This window comes from Carcharodon carcharias, chromosome 1 (assembly GCF_017639515.1).
Source record: "Carcharodon carcharias isolate sCarCar2 chromosome 1, sCarCar2.pri, whole genome shotgun sequence".
NCBI classification, from domain to species: Eukaryota; Metazoa; Chordata; class Chondrichthyes; order Lamniformes; family Lamnidae; genus Carcharodon; species Carcharodon carcharias.
This window is the reverse complement of record NC_054467.1, coordinates 61,002,501-61,024,135: the sequence shown is the minus strand read 5'-3', so window position 1 is coordinate 61,024,135 and position 21,635 is coordinate 61,002,501. Positions and strand designations below refer to the sequence as shown.

Here is a 21,635-nt window from a genome sequence, read left to right as displayed (position 1 = left end):
ATGACACTCATGCTAGAAATGGATGCTTCCATGCTCTCTCCGAGAGTGTGCACTGTCTCTAGAAATGCTGACAGAAGCACACACAATTCCAGTTGCTGTTCCACAAGTTCCCTTGTTGTGGTTGACTCCTGAGTCTCAGCACCTACGTCCAGTGGAGCTGAGCTTCAAGTGTCCTGCACTGTCTAATGGGAGCTTTCTACTGTTGTTTCTGTCTCCATAACCTGCTCCATTTCACATGTGATATGTGTCTCACCATGTGCCATTCTAGCTATCTCTACTGAAGTGTGTGTATCTGTGCTGGCGTATGGTGCACGTAAGTGATGTGATAGTGCATCCTCAGAGTGCTCACCCTCCCCGGGGACTTCTCAGTCTCCTTCGTCACTCTTTAAGGACGTGTGGGAAATGAAAGACATGAATTATTGCTGACATGTGTTATCAGTGTGAGGTTTTATAAGATGGTTATATTTTAAACTGTCTCTTTTCATTCAAGGTAAAATGGAGTAATGGAGATGTGCATGTGACTTCCTACCAGTTCTGCCTGGTGAAACGCCTATGTGACTTGATTGCCATGGGAACAGAGAGGCCACAGTAAATCTTGTTGAAATTCAGGTGCCAGCTTTCATACCTGGAGACAGAGGAAAAAGCAGCTGGCCTTGCTATGGGTAGACTTAAAAACTCTTGGGCAGTGAGATTCAGAGAAAAAGTCAAGGAGAGAGAGACTGGGAAACAGCAATTATCGCAAACAGCAGGGGAAAAGGGTGTTTTCTGTTAGCTATCATGCAGAATGTGTGTGAAAGCTTGTTTTCTGGTTGAAGAGATGGAACCTGTAGAAATTTAAGGTCATTGAAAGATTCTCCCTACCAGGGCTGGGAGAAGGAGTTGCTAGAGTGGATCTTGCTACTGGACGTTGGTTCAGAGATTCTTAGAAGGCTGAGGCAAACAACTCTGGGGATTACAACTCAGTAGAATGGAGAGAAGTGAGCCTGTTGGAAGCTGGGAGTAATTTTGGACTGGCTCCTGTGAAAACTACAATTCTGCAGACGGTACATATATAACTTATAAATGCAGTGTGGGTTTTTAGTCATGTTAGGAAGTTAAGGGGATATATTTTCTGTAATAAAGTGTATTAGCTGCCTACTAAATTATATTTATTTAATGTTGATTTTCATTTGTTTGTTAAAGTAAAAGTCTTAAAATGTGAAATCTTCTTATGTGATCCTTTCAGTTGATCACTGGGAATTCAAATCTCTTTTTAATGGTTATCAGGCTCTATGGGGAATGTACCACATGAGGAAAGGGTTCAAATTCTACATTGTGCATGTCATGACATTTCTTAGTTGGTGGTTACCAGTTGGTGGTGACGGCAATTCAGCATGAGTGAGTGTTATGTGCCAAGTAGCAGTGTAATATCTAATGCTGCCACCAGGTATGTGGGAGAACCCCATTTCTCCATCGCAACGCCCATGGGCTGTGCCACCTTGCCGATTACTATAGACTGTTCCTCCGCGGCAATTAATTTGCAATGTGGCTATCACTGCAGGTCTACCCCTGGTTCTCTCCCTCTCCATGCAGTTGTACTTTCTATTCTCCTGCAATGATAGAAAGTAGAGTTATGAGTGCGATAAGTAGAACATGTGGACAAGCTGGAATGACATTTGTGGAGGATGACTGATGGATTGGTGTGAAATGTCAATACGATGAGGGTGAGTGTTACTGTTGACTATTCAGATGGGCATGTGAGGAGAGCCTGGAGAGAGTGAGGAATGAATGGAGCTGCAAGGTATGTTGTTCTGAGAAGTGCTGTCCAGGAGAATGCTGGGTAAGTCAAGAGTGTGGGGTTGGCACCTCAAAGTGTTATGCTATTCAGCTTTCCTGCCCTTATTAGGTCATTAAACCTGGCACTGTATATTGCTGTGAGGGGCCACACTTCTGCTCCTACTTCTGATATCTCCAGCCTGGCCTGATGGTTTGTTTGGCTGGATTCTTCTTCCCGTCTGCAGGAAACAGGTCTTCTCTTCTGGTCCTCAACTGTCTCTACCATCACCTCCAAAGAACAATCAAGAGAACCGATGGGAGTTGGGGGGGTGGGGGGGGGGGGGGGGGGGGGGGGGGGGGGGGGGGGGGTGTGGGGTGGGGGGGGTGGGGGGGGGGGGGGGGCGGTGGGGGGTGGTTGGGGGCAGCCTTCCCGTGTCTCCCTGCCGTCATTCTTCTGCTTACAGCCTTCACAAAGAATATAGGATGCAGTCATTTTGATCGCTGTCTAGGATCCCTTTAAATTGAGACTCATTCATTGACAGGGTGCAGGCTGACGTCACATCCACACTGTGATTGATCAGGAAACAGAGAAGCATGATGTTAATGGCTTGGCTTTGTTAAACAGCCACAGCAAAGTTGACTGCTGAAACAAATGAGTTCCTGACCTGCTTCCAGCTTCCCCGCTGCAAGTGGGTCAGTTGAAATAAAATTCTGCCCAATGTCTCTAAATGTTTCCCTTCCACCCATGTTAGGTTGATTTGCCTGTAATTGCTGGGTTTAACCTTCATTATTTTTTTTGAAAAGGGATGTTGCATTTGTAATCCTTCAGTCTTCTGGTACCCGTCAGATCCAAGGAAAATTGGAAGATTATGATCAGATGGAAAAGGTTAATGAGAATAAAAAAAAACGAGAAAAAGAGTGATTCTGAAATCTATATTGTACTCTATCATCTTAGACATTAAACAGTAAGTCTTTCATCGCAAGTGTTTTGACAGTGCATTCGTAATTACTGACCTTTATAAGCATTTTACAGTTTTAAAAAAAATCATCTACTTACCTTAACCCATCCATCTCTTCCATATCATCAAGAGTAATCATTCCATCTCCAAGGAAGATGTACAAGAAGCTATCAGGCCCAAACAAGAGCTGTCCACCCAAATGCTTTCTGTGTAACTCTGCTACTTCAATCAATACCTTTGCTGTTCTTGTATCCACTTGATTTGCATTTTTTCTGTATAATAAATTACAATTATGTTTACTAATGAAATTACATTTCTTTGAAAAATGCATTAAAGAAAGAACTTGCATTTTATTGTGATTTTCATGACTTTTTTTGCCCCAATGTGCTTTATAATTAAGTATTTTTTTTTTTAAAAGTGTAATCACTGTGCAGAGAAACACGGCAGTCAATATGTTGACAGCAAAACTCCACAAGCAGCAATTAAATTAATGTTCAAATAATCTGTTCTGATGGTGTTGTTTGGAGGATAAATATTGGCAGGATACAGGGAAAACTCCAGTTCCCTTTTTTTGATAGTGCATGGGATTTTTAATGCCCAGCTGAGAAGCAAGAGCTGCCTCATTTCTCACCCAAAAGGCAGCACCTCTGACAGTGCAGTACATCCTCACTGCTAAACTGAAGGATCCCACTGGAGTGGGATCTTAACTCACAACCTTCTGACTCAGACCCAAGAGTATTATCATAGGGCAGAAGTTTTCATATGGCAGGTGGACTTGGTGGGATTGGGCAGGGGTGGTTGCAGAGCCAATCGCCACCCGTGATTGGCTCCGCACCACCATTTTATGCGGGTGGGCCAATTAAGGCCCGCCCAGTTTAATATGCGTGCCGTAGTGCTCAGCGCTACCTGTGTGGGCGGGGGGAGGAGGGAGAATTGGGGCCAGCGCTCTTTCGCGTAAGGAGCTGCCTCAGGGAGATTGAATCGATATTAAAATAATTAAATAAGTAATTTAAAAATGTATTTAAACATGTCCCCTCATGTATCTGTGTCACATGAGATGGAACATGTTTTTATATTTCAGGAAATTTATTTATTTATTTAATAAAAGCTTTAGGAAACTTCATCCCACTCATGGATGAGGTTTCCTAAAAAAACATGAAGGCTGCTTGGCCATTTTGCCTGCCCACCAACCTTATGGTTGGACGGGCAGCATTAACAATTCCATCAATGACGTTCTGATTAGCCTTAATAGGCCGTTTACATATCGGTGGGCACACAGCAAACTCTGGCATGCGCCCATCGAATGAAATATTGTGGGACTGCATGATGACGTCGGGGCACACACCCGACATCATCAGGCGTTATTTTATGCATTGGCATGTCGGGCCTGCCCCCGCACTCCAACTGAAAAATCCTGTCCATAGAGTCAAGGCTGACACCTTTCCTCATTACTGGAAGGAATAAAAGGCAACAATTTAGGCAGATAATTAAATACTATCAAAATTCCTTTTGTATTGCTGAAAAAAGAGACATGTCAAAACTTTGCACTCATTAGGACATTTGGCAAGAATAAGGGGAAAACAACAATTTATATTGTATGTGAAGAAAGTGCTGATTGGTTGGCAAGTGGACTCTAATTGGTAGAGGCGTTGCCATCAAGAATACACTAGTGACGGTGACTGACAGTTAGCTGCCAAGCATTGTTTGAAATTTAAATCAGGCAGCTTAACCCTGATTGGTCAAGGCATTGCCCTGAGTAATGAGTCAGTGAATGGCTATCATTTATTTTGATTAGCTGAAACAGGTGCAATGTGAGTACATGTTCTTTCCGTCTGTAAAGAACAGGGCCCTGTGTATTAATATATGTAGCTTCCAGTACATGCAAATGCACCACACAGTGAGCCCGACTGACAATCTTAAATTGATTCCTTTTGGTAGTTTTGGCTTTTATTTTAACATTCCTTTTTGTTTAAGTGAGCAGTAAGAAAATTGCTGGTTATATCAAGAATACTTATTGACTTACTGAACCCATGGTTTGAATTTTCCTGTCTAGTTTAACAGCCGATGCATCTTTCGTTAATGACATGCTTTTACTGATATTAATTCTCGACCCTTAGAGTCAGACTCCAAAAAGATTCATAAAAGTCAACAACAGAAGGTGGAAATAAAGCAAATAATGATAATTCTTTGTAACTCTTTGATTTAAAAATTTTGTCTTAATGGTAGCAACACTTAACTATTCTGCTGAACTATTTAAATGGTGTTCTTAAAACATTTCTATAAAATGGGAACATGTTTTTCTTCATCTGATAACCTAACCATACTTTATAACCACAATGGAAATAAAACAATTAAAAACACTGAACCAACTGCTTTTTCGGAAAATGTGAAACTTTTTTAACCTTGATAGGCAGAATTGAAGGAGATAATTCAATGCTAAAACTTGCTTGAAAGTGAAATAAACTAACCACAACCAGATAATTAGGTTCTTTCTATTGGCTATCTTCACTAACAAATACATGTGTGGCATTTTAAAGAGTTTTAGATGACTTACGTGAGGGGATCGAAGGCATGGCAGCTAAATTTGCAGGCGACACAAAGATAAGTAGGAAAGTTACGTTGTGAAGAGGACATTAGGAGGTTGGAGATGGATATAGGTAGGTTGAATGAGGGGGCAAAAATCTGGCAGATGGAGTATAATGTGGGAAAATTTGAAGTTATTTACTTTGGCAGGAAGAATGAAAAAGCAAAGTATTACTTAAACGGAGAACGGCTTCAGAATTCCAAGGTGCAGAAGGATCTAGGTGTTCTAGTGCATGAGTCACAAGAAGTTAGTATGCAGGTACAGCAAATAATTAAGAAGGCTAATGGAATGCTAGCCTTTATTACAAGAGGAATTGAACATAAAAAAAAGGATGATATGCTTCAGCTATACAGGGCATTGGAGGGACCACATCGCGAATACTGTGCGCAGTTTTTATCTCCTTATTTAAAGAAGGATGTAAATGCGTTGGCGGTGGTTCAGAGGAGGTTCACTAGATTAATATCTGGAATGAGTGGGTGGTTGTACGAGGAAAGGTTAGACAGACTGGGCTTGTTTCGACTGGAGTTTAGAAGAGTGAGGGGTGACTTGATTAAAGTATATAAGATCCAGAACGATCTTGACAAGTGGACGTGGAAAGGATGTTTCCTCTTGTGAATGAGTCCAGAACTTGGGGGGCACTGTTTTAAAATTAGGGGTCGCCCTTTTAGGACACAGATGAGGAGACTTTTTTCTCTCAGAGGGTTGTGCGACTTTGGAACTCTCTGCCTCAGAAGGTGGTGGTGGTGGGGTCATTGAATGTTTTAAAGAATAGGTGGATAGATTCTTGTTAGGCAAAGGAATCAAAGGTTACTGGGGATAGATAGGAATGTGGAATTCAAAACACAAACAGATAAGCCATGATCTTATTGAATGGCCGAGCTGGCTCGAGGGGCTGAATGGTCTACATCTGCTCCTATTTCATATTTTCATATGTACATATGTATAAGTTAAACGGCATAAACTATTACTTACTGTTTTGGTGTACCATTAAAAAGCATTACCATCGTACACATCAAGGGCGGAACCTTGTGCTCTCACTGATGGCGAGCTTGGAGGCAGGAAGTGCATGTAATTAGGTGAAGTGGTGGCATACCTGAAATCCTCTGCCATTACGCCTCCCCCAGAATTAGGTTCTGGGGGCAGGAAGGCCCCTGGTCGACATTCCCACCTGCCGCCAATTGAGGCTCTTAACTGTGCACATAATGACCACTTAAAGGCGTCATCCCGCTGTCGCTGCTATTGACCCAGCTGCAAGTGGGCTTGTTGCCATGCAGTGTGCATAATAGGTGAAACTATGTGGGCCACTTGTCACCTTGAGGGGTGGGAGGTGATGGTGGGGGAAGTGGGGTGGTGGTGGGCGAGGTCCCTCCATCAAAGGATCGAGGGAGTGGACAATGGGATGGGGTCCCATTGAGACCCTCCCCACTGTCCTTGCTTCACATCTCTGACTGCCCCCCGTGCCCCGACTGCGATCCCCACCCCATGAAACACCACTCCCCCCACTCCCCCCCACCACCCCCACCATCCATATTACTTACCTGTAGCCTGGGTCCTCCGCAATCCTGGGACACCACGAGGTGTCCTTCCTGCAGCAGCCATGGCTTCACAGTGGCACTGCTGAGCACAAGAGCTGCTAGCTTCTGACTGGCCAGCAACTCTCACTAGGTGGGGTCTTGGTTCTAGGAGAAGGCCCGCTGTTGGCCTCACCACTGCTTGATTGGCTTGTGGTTCAGTGGGCCTTCCCAAAAACAGACCTCACAGGTTTCTTGCTGACCTTCCAGCTGGCAGACGAGACCCCTGATGCCACAACAAGATTATGCTCCATGGCATTTAAAATGTAATTTACTGCAAATAAAGTTCTGTTCAATTGTGCTCAATGATTAATATTTGTAAGACATGCTGGAACATAAGGAGCTCACACTGTTATTGCACTACCTGGATACAGTGTATTCGACTACTCTAAGAATGTGGTCGTGTGGTCCAATGGCCCATCGTTCTTGGTTGGTGGTATAAGACACATAGAGCTTTCCATTTTTCTTGTATTTGGGATGGAATGTAAGGCTTAGCAATCCTCTTTCGTCTCCACCCTGTGGTTAAATAAAGAAAACATAAAGCATTGTAACATTAAATATGTTCTCCATTTTGTTTCATCTGAAAACTAGTGGAGAGGATCTTTTCTGGTGTGGATAATTTGTTTATAAACTCCCTTTTTTTCTTTCTCGCATTGACTAAAACACACAAAGGGATTCTAAAATATTCTCCTTTAACAATTTTCTAAGTTGGAACCAGACATTTGTTACAACTGACATGAGCACTTCATTGCACATAAAAACCTCTTACTGCACTATTGTAAAGTGATTTGTGTGTGTAATCTCTAGATCTCCATGAAGACACATCTAAATGCTCGGAAGAATTCTTTGTTCAGCTATTAACTTGCTTATACACTAAGGAAGACAAATGAGTCCAACACTAGCAGCAGTTTTTCCTGCTGTTAATATTCTTAGAGCATCTAATACCACAGGGTGAGCTGTGAACTCCTTGCCTTGGCACTGCACTCCAAAAACAATTAAATTAATTGTCTAGTATATGAACTTTTCTTTACCCTGGAGGCAACTACATCAATTGTCACATCTATGGTGGTCTGCTTCTTTTTGTCTGCAATAATTAATAGCCATTTTTCATTAGTGGCTGTGTTTGGACAATGGAGCTATGCAAGGGAATGAAAATAATTCCTGTGTTTTGAATTTACATATAGTATTAAAAATTACTTGCATACTTTTTAAAAAATCCATCACATTACATATGGGCTGTTGATTTCTTTTCTCAGCTTATCCATTATTGATCGCAAGCTGCGGTAAAAGGTCATATGATATAGTCAGTGATCTCAAAGATCTACCATCAATAAGTTAGGTTTTTGTTATTATATATAGTCACTGGCCGAAAATATGACAATTTTGGACTTATGGTAATGATGAATTTAAAAGGACAGACTTCTGGTTTTTCCTTGTTGTTGAGGATGTCTTGATTACAGCACCCAGAGAAGTGTTACAATAAGCTGATGTCCGCACTTCTAACTGCTCCAAAGCAATGGTAAAATAAATTAAATTCAGTGTATCTTATGCTAGCAGTAATAAGTTTGAATGTTGTTGTTGATGCATTTCTGAAATTCTGCTTTTAGTGAATGCAAAAGGAACTTGGAACTCTGTTGCTATAAGGAAGGTTCCCACAGCACATTTATTTCTCTGAAAGTAGGAAAGAAAAGCAAGAAAGCAACTACAGAGGAATTTTTGGCCAAATAGACAATACAGAAAAGATAAGTTCGAAAGAAGAAGTTAAAACATCTAAAAGAGATTAAAACTGTGATGCTGAAGGCAAATCATTAATCAATCAAAATACACATATACAATTATTTAAAGAAGTACAGCAGAATGCACATCAAAACAAAGTTAAAAGCTAAAAGGTGGTGGAGAAGAAGGAAATTAACAAAAAGAATGAAAACAATAGGAATGCGATATCTGGAGAAAGTAGTTACTTGAAATACCAATATGGTCATTTTTTCCTTCATTCATGGGATGTGGATGATGATGACAAAACTGGGATTTATTATCCATCCCTAATTACCTTTGAGAAGATGGTAATGAGCCACTTTTTGAGCTGCAGCAGTCCCTGTGGTGAAGGCACTCCCACAGTGGTATTAGGTAGGGAGTTCCTGGATTTTGACCCAGTGACAGTGAAGGAATGATAATACATTTCTCAGTCAAGAAGGTGAGTGACTTTAAGGGGAACTTGGAGATGCTGATGTTCCTAAGCGCCTGCTGCCCTTATCCTTCTGTATGGTCGAGGACATGAGTTTCTGAGTTGCTGCTAAAGAAGCCTTGGAGAGTTGTTTGTAGCAGTTTATCTTGTAGATGGTACACACTGTAGCCAAGATGCACCAGTGGTGGAAGGAGTGAATGTTTAAGTTGGTGGATGGAGTGCCAATCAAGAAGGTTGCTTTTTCCTGGATGGTGTCAAGCTTCTTGAGTGTTGGAATTGCATTCATCCAGGCAAGTGGAGAATATTCTATCACACTCCTGACTTATACCTTGCAAATGCTGGAAAGGCTTTTGGGGAAGTCAAGAGTTCAGTCATTCACCACAGAAAACCAGCTTCTGACCTGCTCTTGTTGCTAGCCCTGTTAAGTTTCTGGTCAATGTTGATTCCACCTCCCCCCAAGAATTTGATGATAGGGGATTTGATGATAATAATGCCATTTAAAGTCATATTTGGACTCTCTTTTGTTCTCATTGAAGATGGATCATTGCCTGGCACTCAGGTGGCATGAATGTTACTTGCCACATATCATGAATAGTATCCAGGTCTTACTGCCATGCTGGCACAAACTGGTTTATTATCTGGAGAAGTCTGAATGGAACTGAATACAACTGTCAACAAGCAATCCTTCTTCTGGCCTTACGTTTGAGAGAGGTCATGTTCTATTCTGGAAAGCCAGTTGGTGAAGGATGATACCAGAATCAATCTTTATTCAGTCCTACATTTATTTATAAAGCGAAACATTAAGTACAGTTTTAGGAGGTGTCTCTTTATATGTGCTCAAGTGGAACCCTACTTAATGCCCTCCACCTGCAAATAATTAAATACAACTGAAATACAATTAAAAGGCCATTGGTGAAGCAGCTAAAGATAATTCGGCCTAGGACACTTCCCTGAAGATTCCCTGCATGATATTCTGGGGCAGACTTGACTGGCCTCCAATAACCACACCCATCTTCTTTTGTGCTAGGTATGGCTCCAGCTAGTGGAGAGTTTTCCCTGATTCCCACTGGTTTCAATATTACGAGGGATCCTCGATGCTACACTCAGTCAAATGCTTTCTTGATGTTAAGGGTGGTCACTTGAGGATGGGCGTGATCATGGAGCCTCCTCTTACCATAAGTTGCTTAATTTTCACCATTCATGACTGGATGTGGAAAGATCTGCAGTGGTTGTGGGATTCTGCATATTGGTTTTCTCAGCATCTGCTGCAAGCCCACTCATGCAGTTGACTTTCAGGACTTGGCCAGCTCAGTCAGTAACGAGGTTAGTAAAGCTACTCTTGGTGATGGACATAGAAGTTCCCCACCCAGAATACATTCTGAGCCCTTGGTGCTATAAGTGCTTTTTCCAAGTGGTGTTCAACATGGAGGAATACTGATTGATCAGCTGAGGGTGGTTAGTAAATAGTAATCAGGAGGTTTTCTTGCCAATGTTTAACCTGGTGCTGTGAAACTTCATGGGGTCTGGAGTCAACGTGCAGTAATCTCAGGGACTCTCCCTTCCAACTGTATATCACTATGCTGTCACCTCTGGTGGGTTTGGTTTGCTGGTTGGACAAGCATACCCTGGGATGGTGACTGAGGAGTCTGGGACATTGGCTGAAAGATAGAATTCTGTGAGTATGATTATGTCAGGCTATGCTTAATTAGTCTTCCAATTTTGTCACAAGTCCTCAGATGTTAATAAGGACGCCTCTGCAGGGTCTACTGGGATGGGTGTGCCTTTGTCATTTCTGAATCTGGTGTTTAGGTCAATGCATTTGGTTTTATTCTAACCACACTTTAACCTAGTCGTTTGCTACAAGGCTGGTTAAAAGTCAACCATGCTGCATTGGATTTGAAATCATATAAAAGCCAGATTGGGTAAAGAAGGCAGATTCCTTCCCCAAAGGACAGTAATAAAGTAGACGAGTTTTTATGACAATCCAATAGCTATGCATTTTATCCCTGATTTTGTCTTTATTAACCAATCTTAAATTTGAGCAGCTGTGGTGGGATTTGAACTCCTGTCTCTTCATCATTCATCCAGGCCTCAGGATTGCTGGTCCAATAACATACCCAGTTTACTACAGTACCTCTGGAAGGAGGTATAATATGGATGGGTAGTCATAAAGTTTATTTACAGGTTGTATGGGAGGCAGTGGACAAAATGGTCTGATATCTATTGCAATCCTCTTCCTAGAAAAAGTGAATAATGACATTATACCAAAGTTTTTGTGCACCTTTAGGAATTCAAGAATAAATCTTTAACATATATGACTGAGTAACACCAAAATGTTTCAACTTTTCATTCATGGCTTCTGACCTCATTTTGATAGACTTGGCTGTTACACGTAGACTTTCATTAATTTGTTTGGGTGGCACAATATCTCCATTTGGTCTCCATCTATAATCTTCCTTATTATATCATGAAACAATTGTTTCTTGTTCTCCTCAAAAATAATAATGAATGTTCAATTGTAATATATAAGCTTCATGTTCAATTTCAGATAGGTTGCTATGTTAAAAGTTAACAGCAGCTTGTATTTATATAGTGTTATTAATGTAGTAAAACATCTGTAGCGCTTCACAGGATTTTATCAAGTCACATGAGGAGATATTAGGACAGAGGACCAAAAGCTTGATCAAAGGGATAGATTTTACAGAACATCTTAAAGGAGGAAAAAGAGTGAAGAAAAAAACTGAGATTTAGGGAAGGAGTTCCAGAGATTGGACCCTAGTCATTTTTAAGTCATGGCCACGAAAAAATTGTGCAATGAAAATGGGGGATGTGCAAGAGGCCATAATTAGAGAAGTACAGATAGGTTAAGGGGCTGCAGAAAACTATAGAGGTAAGGGGGGGGCGAGGCCATAGAGGGATTTGAATGAGAATTTTAACATCAAGGTGTTGCTTAACCAGGAGCCAACATAGGTAGAGAAACACTGGGTGATGGGTGTATGACGCTGCGAGTTAGGACATGGGCAGAAGATTGTATGATCTCAAGAGGGTAGAAAATGAGGGGCTGGCCAGGAGTGCATTGTAATAGTCATATCTAGAGGTAACAAAGGTATGGATGAGGGCTTCAGTAGCAGGTGAGCTGAGGGAGGGGTGCTGTTGGGCGATGTTATGGAGGTGGAAAGGAAATAAGCTGTGATATTGTTGGCCTGGATATGTGGTCAAAAGCTCATTTCAACTCTAATATGACACCAAGATTGTGAACAGTCTGATTATCCTTCTCCCTGGCAACTGCCTGAGGGAGAGTCAGTGGCCAGGAAGTGGAGTTTGTGGTGGATACTGAAGACAATGACTTCAGTCCCCCAATATTTTATTGGAAATAATTCTACACAAGACCTTCATCTCCACATTTGTCCATCTGAGGCAACGTTTTTGTAAAGTCACTAGCTCAAGTTGGTACTGTTCACTAAATCGTACCCTGCTTCCAGATGCATATGTTGGCAAGACCCATTTTCTCCAAGGAAAGATATTATGCTACATTATTTACTGACAGGCAATTATGATTATCATGTGGCTCTATAGAGGTAATTCATTTTCTGTAAGACTGAAGCAGATACATTTACATAGCTATGTTTCCAATCTCAGCTTTACAGATTTACTACTCTACTTTCCTGCAGCTCCCCACTCTCCACAGTTGAATTAACAGCTTTGGCTATTGCCTGACTAATTAAGTGACAATCTATTTGGAAGTACAAAAATTACCATTATTATGGGGCAGTTTTGATTGGTCAGGTACTTGGGGGTAATAAGCTTTATTAAGCAAACTCACTAGGTAGAAAATTGAGATTCTCAATATTTAATAGAACTGCTATTAAAATGCTTCTCAAAGCAAAACTATTTCATTTTTTGAAAAATGTGTTTTTGATGTTTTTGTCACATAATCAGAAATTTTGATTGTAATTGGACTTAATTAGAATTCTTCCCATATAATTCCCATTCACTCCCATCCCTGTGGCATTGTGCCTATACTTTCATCTGGGACCACCTCTGCTTCTCTGCCCAAAACTGCTGATATCTTTCTTGAGGCTAAAAATGTACGTCTTCTATTAAATTTTGGGAATGTTTGTTCATTGTTTGCCCTTAAGAAAATGTGTCAACCTGATTTTCTATCTCCACCCCAACCCCCCACTCTAAGATCATAGTAATACGAATTTGAAAATAAAATTCTCAAGCTTGGTTTAAAAAGAAATGCCCACTAACCATTGGTTTTTGCAATAGTTCTTAAGACAATCATGATCCTCGCTTTACGCTTGATAAATCTAATAAGCACATTAGAAACATTATATTAAAATAAACAGCTAATCTCATCAGTACATAAGAGATTTATTTCCAGCAGCAGTAGCCAAGAGACAACTCTTCCAAGGCATAAACTCAGCAGAGGTAACCTGCTGTTACAAGCACTGAAGATCTCTGCCAACAAGTTTGGATACTATTTGCAACAAGATTACAACATATCCAGATTTCTAGATGCTTCCCCACAAAGTAACAGATATAAGAGACCTCCTAGCATTAAGCCATGCAGGAAATTGTTAAACACTTTGAAACTACAGCATGCTTACAAACTACTTGTTAATATTTGTATTTCTCTAAGATATTCCTAAAGCAGAACAACTACAAAGGCCGAAAGCCTTCCCATTAGAATTAAAAAAAACTTTTTGACATTTTAAATGGTTTCTAGAAGGTTCAGCATTACATTCAAATGAAAACAGTGTAATGGCTGCAAAGGGCCACACTGAGCTGCAAATATTCATTCTTCTGCCTATGAAAGAGAGACTACAGCTGCTATGACATACAGTACATTCCAAATAAAATTCTGTACTATATTATTGATGAAAGCACAAATATGGGTAAATATTACTAAACTCAAGGATCCTGCAAGTGCAATATTTCATTTCATCTACCACCACCAGAATTCTGTGGTGAAATGTTATGACCTAACACATTTACAACTCACAGCTTAATTAAATAAACCTACAAACAGAAAACATTGTAACCACAGTTTACAAACCATGCAATCAGAGCAGCAGCCAAACCAAGTTCAATGATTTTATCAGGATAATGAACAGTCTGAATTGTATAACTGGCCATAGTTTTAATACCATCATTTGACAAAAACACAAGGCTTCCTTACTTCAAATAAAAAGTTGTCATTTTTAACATAATTATTTAAATCAACAAAGTGACTTTCAGTGTTTTGCAACAATTAAGAAGATAAGAACAGGAGTAGATGATTCAGCCCCTCTAGTTTTTTGTGCTATACTACTAGGTCTTGGCTGATCGGCATCTTAGCTGCATTTATTCACCTTGGTTCCATAACCCTTGTTAACCTCGCTGACAAAAATTTAGAAACCTTAGTTTTGAATTTTTCAATTGATCAACGGCTATTTGGGGGGAGAGTTTCAGACTTCTATTACACAAACAACTTCAATTTAAACAGTCCCTTTAATGTATTGAGTTTCCCAAGGCATTTCACAGAAGTGTTAGCGAACAAAATTCCCTTTGTGAATATGTGGTTCTTGACATCACCCCTGAACAGCCTAGCTCTAATTTTAATTTTTTGGTTGCTCCCATCAATGGAAATAGTTTCTCTCTATCTACCCTATTATTTCCTTTAATCATCTAAAACATCTCCATTAAATCACCCCTTGATCATCAACTCAAGGGAATACTAGCTGAGTATACGTAACGCCATATTTAATCCTATTAACTCAATATCTTTCTGGTGAATCTGCGTTGCATTCCCTTGAAGGCCAACCTATTCACCCAGCACTGAATGCAGTACTGTAAATGGAGTCTAATCAGAACTCCATATAACTAATAAAGATTGTTAGTTAACAGAGAAATGTCCACCTATAACTACAAACAATAACTGCATGTATTGGGAATGCAATATGAAGAATTCCCCACTAGTCTCTGCTTTAAGCACTAAAGAATCTGTATTCTGCCTAGAATATGACATAAAAAAATTGTTCCCATTAGTTCCATGATGAAAAATCAATACCTAAAAGTATTTACAAAATATATGGCCCTAGAAATGTAATTGTGCCAACTGCATGTATCTGTTCACTTTGCTACAGGCACCATGTGCTGATTGCTTGTTAACATGTGCCAGGCATGCAACCAGCACTGCTTTGGCTGCATCTTTCTCAGGGGGCAGGAAATCAAGTTTACCTGACCCCACTTAAAAGGGGTAGTGCTTATAGTTGCAGACAATAGGGAAACTTTTGCAAGTTGAAAAACAGCTGCAAGAAGTTAAGAGAAGACACCAAGTTTTTCAGATATAGTAGAGGTCCTATTCCAGACAGGAGGGTATTCAGATACCAACACCCCCAGACAGTTGACACTTCAGTTTCAGAGAAAGGGAGATATCTTTTGGATGAGATGTTAAACCTAGGCTCTGTCTGTCCCCTTAGTTATGTTAAATATCTCATGGCACTATTTGAAGAAGAACAGGGACATCAGTATCCTGATCAACATTTATTATTCAAAGAACATCAAAAGAGATTTGGTAATTTATTTCATTTGTTTGTGGATCTTGCTGTGTACAATTTGACTACTGCATTTCATACATTGCACTATTTCAAAATTAGTGCACTGGCAATGAAGCATTTGAGATGTGCTGAGGTCAAGAAAGGCAATAGATCATTTCTCTTTCTTTCCTCCTCCAGTTAATTAGGCCCAGGTGGCAGTGAGGATTAATCTCTCAATATAGCAAAATACACTGCATGCATCACATGACGACAAAGTCAGGAAGACTCTGTGGACGTTTAAAAATGGTGGGTGGAACGTGGAAACAGATGTTCTGCCCCCATACCTAACAGATTCAAATTTTGCCAGCAGGGGAATGGGGCAGGGCTTAATTCACACAGGAAGAAAACCCAAACTCAGTAGGGCCATTTGAACGTAGTGCAGACTGCATTTTTGGTTGGTCCAAGGGCCTTAATCCACATGATGGGAGTCACAAATTGATGGAATAGATGTAAACAATTTGAAGGGTGGATAGGTCTGTTTGAGTGTCATGATCTGAAGTCTTTAAGTCCCCTGCACTTTAAACATGAAAAAAGTAGGCAGATGCTGTTGGTGAGTTTAAAAAAAAAACCTCTCTGGACTGCTTTGAATGGCAGGCCATCTGGTGTAGGTTAGAAAAAAACATTACCATCTGTTTGTGCAGTTTCAATAGAGGTCTTTGTTGACATTTCAGGACAAATCCAACCAGGCCAATTACCACTCCATCAGTCTTCTCTCGACATCAGCAAAGTGATGGAAGATATGGTCAAAAGCGCTATCAAGCAGCACTTTCTCAACAATAACCTACTCACTGATGCTCAGTTTATGTTCCACCAGGGCCCCTCGGCTCCTGAACTCATTGCAGCCTTGGAGTAAACATGGACAAAAGAGCTGAACTTCAGAGGTAAGGTGAGAGTGACTTCCCTTGACATCAAGGCAGCATTTGGTCGAGTGTGGCATCAAGCTTCCTAGCAAAGCTGGAGTCAATGGGAGTCTTGGGGGGGGTGGGGGGGGGGGGGGGGGGGGTGGTGGAACTCTCCATAGATTGGAGACATACCTAGCACAAAGGAAGATGGTTGTAGTTGTTGGTGATGGTTGCACAATGTTCAGCAGCATTCACGGCTCCTTGGATACTAAAGCAGTCCTTGTCCATATGCAGTAAGACCAGGACAACATTCAGGCTTGGGCTGAAAAGTGGCAAGTAACATTCACACCACACACGAGTGTTAGGTAATGACTATCTCCAATAAAAGAGAATCTAACCATCTCCTCTTGAAATTCAATGGCATTACCATTGCTGAATCTCCCACTATCAACATCCTGAGGGTTACCATTGACCAATAACTAAACTGGAGTAACCACATAAATACTGTGGCTACAAGAGCAGATCAGAGGCTGTGAATTCTGCAGAGTAACTCACCTCCTGACTCCCCGAAGTTTGTCCACCATCTACAAGGAACAAGTCAGGTGTGCAGTGGAATATTCTCCACTTGCCTGGATGAGTGCAACTCCGACAACACTGAAGAAGCTTGACACCATCCGGGACAAAGCAGCACACATGATTATCATCCATCTGTCATCTTAATTATTCACTTCCTCCATCACCGATGCATAATGGCAGCAGTGTGTACCATCTGCAAGAGGCACTGCAGCAATTCACCAAGCCTTCTTCAACAGCCCTTTCCAAACCCAAGACCTCTGCCATCTAGAAGGACAAGGGCAGCAGATGCATGTAAACACCCACCACCTGAAAGTTCACCGCAAAGTCACACACCATTGAACTTGGAACTATATTGCTGTTCCTTCACCGTCACTGGGTCAAAATCCTGGAGCTCCCTCCCTAATGGCACTGTGGGTATACCTACACCACATGGACCGCAGTGGTTCAAGAAGGTGGCTCAATGAATGCCGGCCTTTCCAATGACATCCATATCCCATGAAAAAATAAAGTAAAAAAACAAAAACAGTGTCTGTTGTTATGAATGCTTGGCTGAGTTTCAGAAGCTACAATTATCTCTGTAAGGGGTTCTAAGTTCACAGTTTGATTGATAGTTTAAGAAAGCCTTTGAAGGATTATTCGTCTTTGATGTGATATGCATAGAAGTGTAAGAGATTAACCGTTTGAGAAGATTTAAAAGCTTTGAATGGATTTTATGAATGGAAGCTTTTCACTAACAAGTGTGAATGAGTGAGAGCTGTATTAGATTTCTAGAAGTTTATTTTCCTTTCGTCTCCACATGGCTCCTGAGGTCATCCCTTGTGGATATTGGGTGAGTGGCTATGGAGCTGGCATGGGGTTATAAGGGGGCATGGAGGATGGGTGAGGGACATGAGTACCTATGGAAGTGGCATGGGGATATATGGGGACATGGATTTACATGGAGGTGGCTGGTGATATGAAGGGGCATAGGGTGGAGGTCATAAGCTGGCATGGAGGATTGATGGGAGTATGAGTGGGCATGGGAGTGGCTGGATGTCATGGGTTAGCAAGGAAGTGGTGTGGGGGTATAAGCAGACATGGGTCGTGGGTGCAGGGGTATGAGTTGGCATGGAGGAATCAGTGAGGGGGCAAGAGGGTGTGAGGGGTGAGGTCTAGAGGGCCTAACAGCTTTGCAAATAATTTGAATTAAGTCCCAGAGAATTGTGGCAGGCCTTCTAATTAGCCTGCCTTGGTACTTGCCCACCCCTGGGGCTGCCTAGGATCTGCTTCCGGGTTTGACGGTCCCGACTAAATCCTAAATCCCGCTCCCCCAGAGTGAAAATTGGATCTAATGGGGTCCTTTAAACCGAGATGGGTCTGCTGAGTTGGGAAATTTGCTGACTCGAGCTACTGGCCTCAGTATCTAAAATTTGGCCCATTGTCATTGGCTTGCTGCTGAACCCCTGCCAGATAGGCTAGGCTTGAACATCCTGATTTTCTGTTCAGTGATATTTCTGCTGGCATGACTCTTGTAAGCCAGCTCTTGGTCTGTACCCAGATTTCTGACATGGAGTTATGAACCATTTCTTGAGGGGGATACGTTTGTTGCCAAGCAGATATCCTGTGAATTGAGGCCTGATTGGAGTAAAGGTGGTACAGGGGACTGGCACTGGATGAATGAATCCTGACTCTTATCATGCACAGTCTTGTACGATGTGTAGCCAGTGATTCAAACAAGCTAGGCTTTCATGGACTGGGATTCTTTTCTGATTGTTGCTCATATCACAGCCTGGAATGGCTCAATGACATTAAAGTTAAGAACCACAGAGACCGTGACATTCAAAGCCCTGGTTTAAGGCTCATAAAGTGGCTGCAGGTGACATTGTTTGGTGACAACCTCTTTGGTAGCTTACATAATTACAGGTTGGAAAATTCACATAAGCCAAGCCCATTTTAAATTTGAACATGGGAATTTATAATAGCAAAAATGTTAATGCAAAAATCTGTAAAAGAAAAGCAAGTGAGTTACTTTGAAGTGCTCAATTATGTAAGTAAACACAGCAGAAGTTCCACACAGCAAGATTGCACAAACTGTGGTGATTTATTTGGTTCCTTTGATTGAGGGAGGAGTGCTGAGCAGGAAACTAGAAGAATTTCCTACTTTTCTATCAAGTAGCACTGAGGGATCTTAAACTTCCTACTGAACAGAGGAACAGAAAAACGTGGCCTTGCTTAACATATATCCAAATGATAGCATCTCTTAACAATGCAGCATTTCCTCAACAGTACACTGGAGCATTCAAACTCCTTGTATAATAAGGGCTTCAAGCCACAATTTGGTGATGCAGAGATAAGTTTGCCACTCCCGCTCAGCTGAACCACAAGCAGAGTTTAGTTTCTTAGCAAAAAATAGAAATCAGATTTCAAATACAAACATAAAAAAAAGGTAAAACCTTTTGTTTAACAGAATACTACAGGGTGTATTTTCATCTTCACCACCTGTGCATTGATCTGGTGGGAAACAATCACTCACAGACGGATTCTAAAAACAGTGGTTAATCTGCCCCTGTGGTGAAGATGAAATTCTACACCAATGTTAATGTATGTGGTTTGATTGTACTCTGCTTTAGAGACAAAATTTGTCCCTGATTTGTCCAGTCAGCTTCAGTTGTGAAAAATCAATCATGTTTTGTACTCTTGGTCAACAGAGTAACCTGGAAGAGGCAAAGGGTTAATTCAGAAATGTCGTCACTCAATTTCAGCTGCAATGAAATTCAGTCATGTTAGGGTTCTGTTTCCGAAGGCTTACTAACCATACTGTGTTTTGATTTTAGGAGGATAGCTGACGGGTACTTGTGTCAAACGGTTACTTCATGGGCAGAATCTTTGGCTCGGCGAGCAGGGGCGGGGCCCGCTCACCGAGACTTAAAATGATGCAGGATGACGTTGGCATGCGTCCCGACGTCACTGCGAGTCATTTAGATTTTCACGCCCGCCGAACTGTCAAAGGCCTATTAAGGCCTGTTAAAAAGCAATTAAGACAATCAGCTGAGCTGCCCATCCAACCTTAAGGTTGGTGGGCAGGCGAAGAGCCCAGGTGGCCTTTGCAATTTTCATGGAACCTCATCCATGGGTGGGATGAGGTTTCATGAATGATTTAAAATTTTCAGTAAAATGTTTATTAAAATTACTGCACATGTCCCAGCTCATGTGATAATTTCACATGAGGGGACATGTCTTAAAAACTTTTTCAACACTTTATTGAACTGTTAAAACTTAAAACTAATCTCCCTGAGGCATCTCTGTGCCTTAGGGCGATTGCTGCGCTCTTTGGCACGCATGAGCAAAAGAGCGCGCTCCTGGCTCAGGCAACCCCCCCTTCCTGCACAGGGAGCGCACAGCGTTTCTGGGCGTGCATCACACTGGGTTGACCTTAATTGGCCCACCAACGTAAAATGGCGGCGCACAGCTGATTGGGGTGCTGATTGGAGGTGCTGATCAGCTGCGCACTTGCCCCTGCACAATCCCCCGAAGTGGAGAAAATTCTCCTCCATAGCTCGTAAAGCTCCCCAAATAAATTCAGCTCTTTCTAAATGTTAACTTTCTTTTTGAAATTAATGTTGTTGGTATTCAATTCTACAAGGGCAATACAATAAATGACACAGCCCGGCAATATTGTCCAGCATGATTCGTTGCTTCAGGGGAGTTCACAAGTTTGCAGTGGCCGATGAAATGCGATATCACACTGGTCATTCAGCTACTTCCATTTTAAATATAACAGCTGTTTACAATGTTATTTTTTTAAATATGTGTTAGAACTGTACAAATCCCTTCTAATGTATCAACCATCACTAATTTCAATAATGAAGCTAACACTTAGAGCTGAATTTATTTGTTGAGCTTTAAGCTATGAAGAAACCACATGACACTACCCATCAGCCATCCTCCTAAAATTAAAACGCAGTATGGTTAGCAAGCATTTGGAAACAGAACCCTTTCATGACTGAACAACTACCTTCTCTGAATCTTTCCGTCTGTGGAAAACCCTGAATACAATGATGATTTTTGTCTAAATTAGTGGAGGTGCTCTCAGAAGTCTTGGATTTCATTAAAAAAGCACATGCTTGATTACAGTTTAATAATCGTCTTTTCTGTTGCAGTTCTGAGCATTGCTTTTCCATAAGTATACATTGAACATTGACAGTGTTTTCAAAATACATTTAAATATTTTTAAATTCTTGCCTCTTGTTGATTTGCCAAGATGCGCATTATGGACAAGACATTCAGTCATTCTCCTAAAAATCTCCAATAATGTTGCTCTGGGACGAGCAGATATTTTGTACGGAGGCAAAAGAAAAACAACATTTGAAATTCCTCTGATGTATAATGGCACCATTGTGTGTCTCCTAAAGATACAGCTCATTAAGACAGTGAGTAGATGAGCCATATAGACCAGGAAGGTTCAGGTTTCATCTCTGGTCTGTGCTGAGATTCTCAGTTTGAATTGCAGTTGGGGTTGCTATAATTGACTTCAGCATCCCGGAGCTAGTAAAGGGAAAATGTTCATTAAAATAGAACAAAACCATGAGGAACAGTTAAG

The 21,635-nt window shown here is 41.3% G+C and overlaps 1 protein-coding gene across 5 annotated transcripts in view; it reads right to left on the bottom strand.

Moving 5' to 3' along the window:
• LOC121282290 (hedgehog interacting protein) overlaps positions 1 to 21,635 on the bottom strand; it is a 226,516-nt gene that overhangs the window by 122,427 nt on the left and 82,454 nt on the right. For all 5 annotated transcript variants that reach the window (XM_041195939.1, XM_041195949.1, XM_041195964.1 and 2 more), the window contains exons 5-6: positions 7,234 to 7,385; positions 2,813 to 2,986 (exon numbers count right to left, since the gene is read on the bottom strand). In XM_041195939.1, coding sequence (XP_041051873.1) covers positions 2,813 to 2,986; positions 7,234 to 7,385 — 326 coding nt within the window. The remainder of the gene's footprint in view (positions 1 to 2,812; positions 2,987 to 7,233; positions 7,386 to 21,635) is intronic.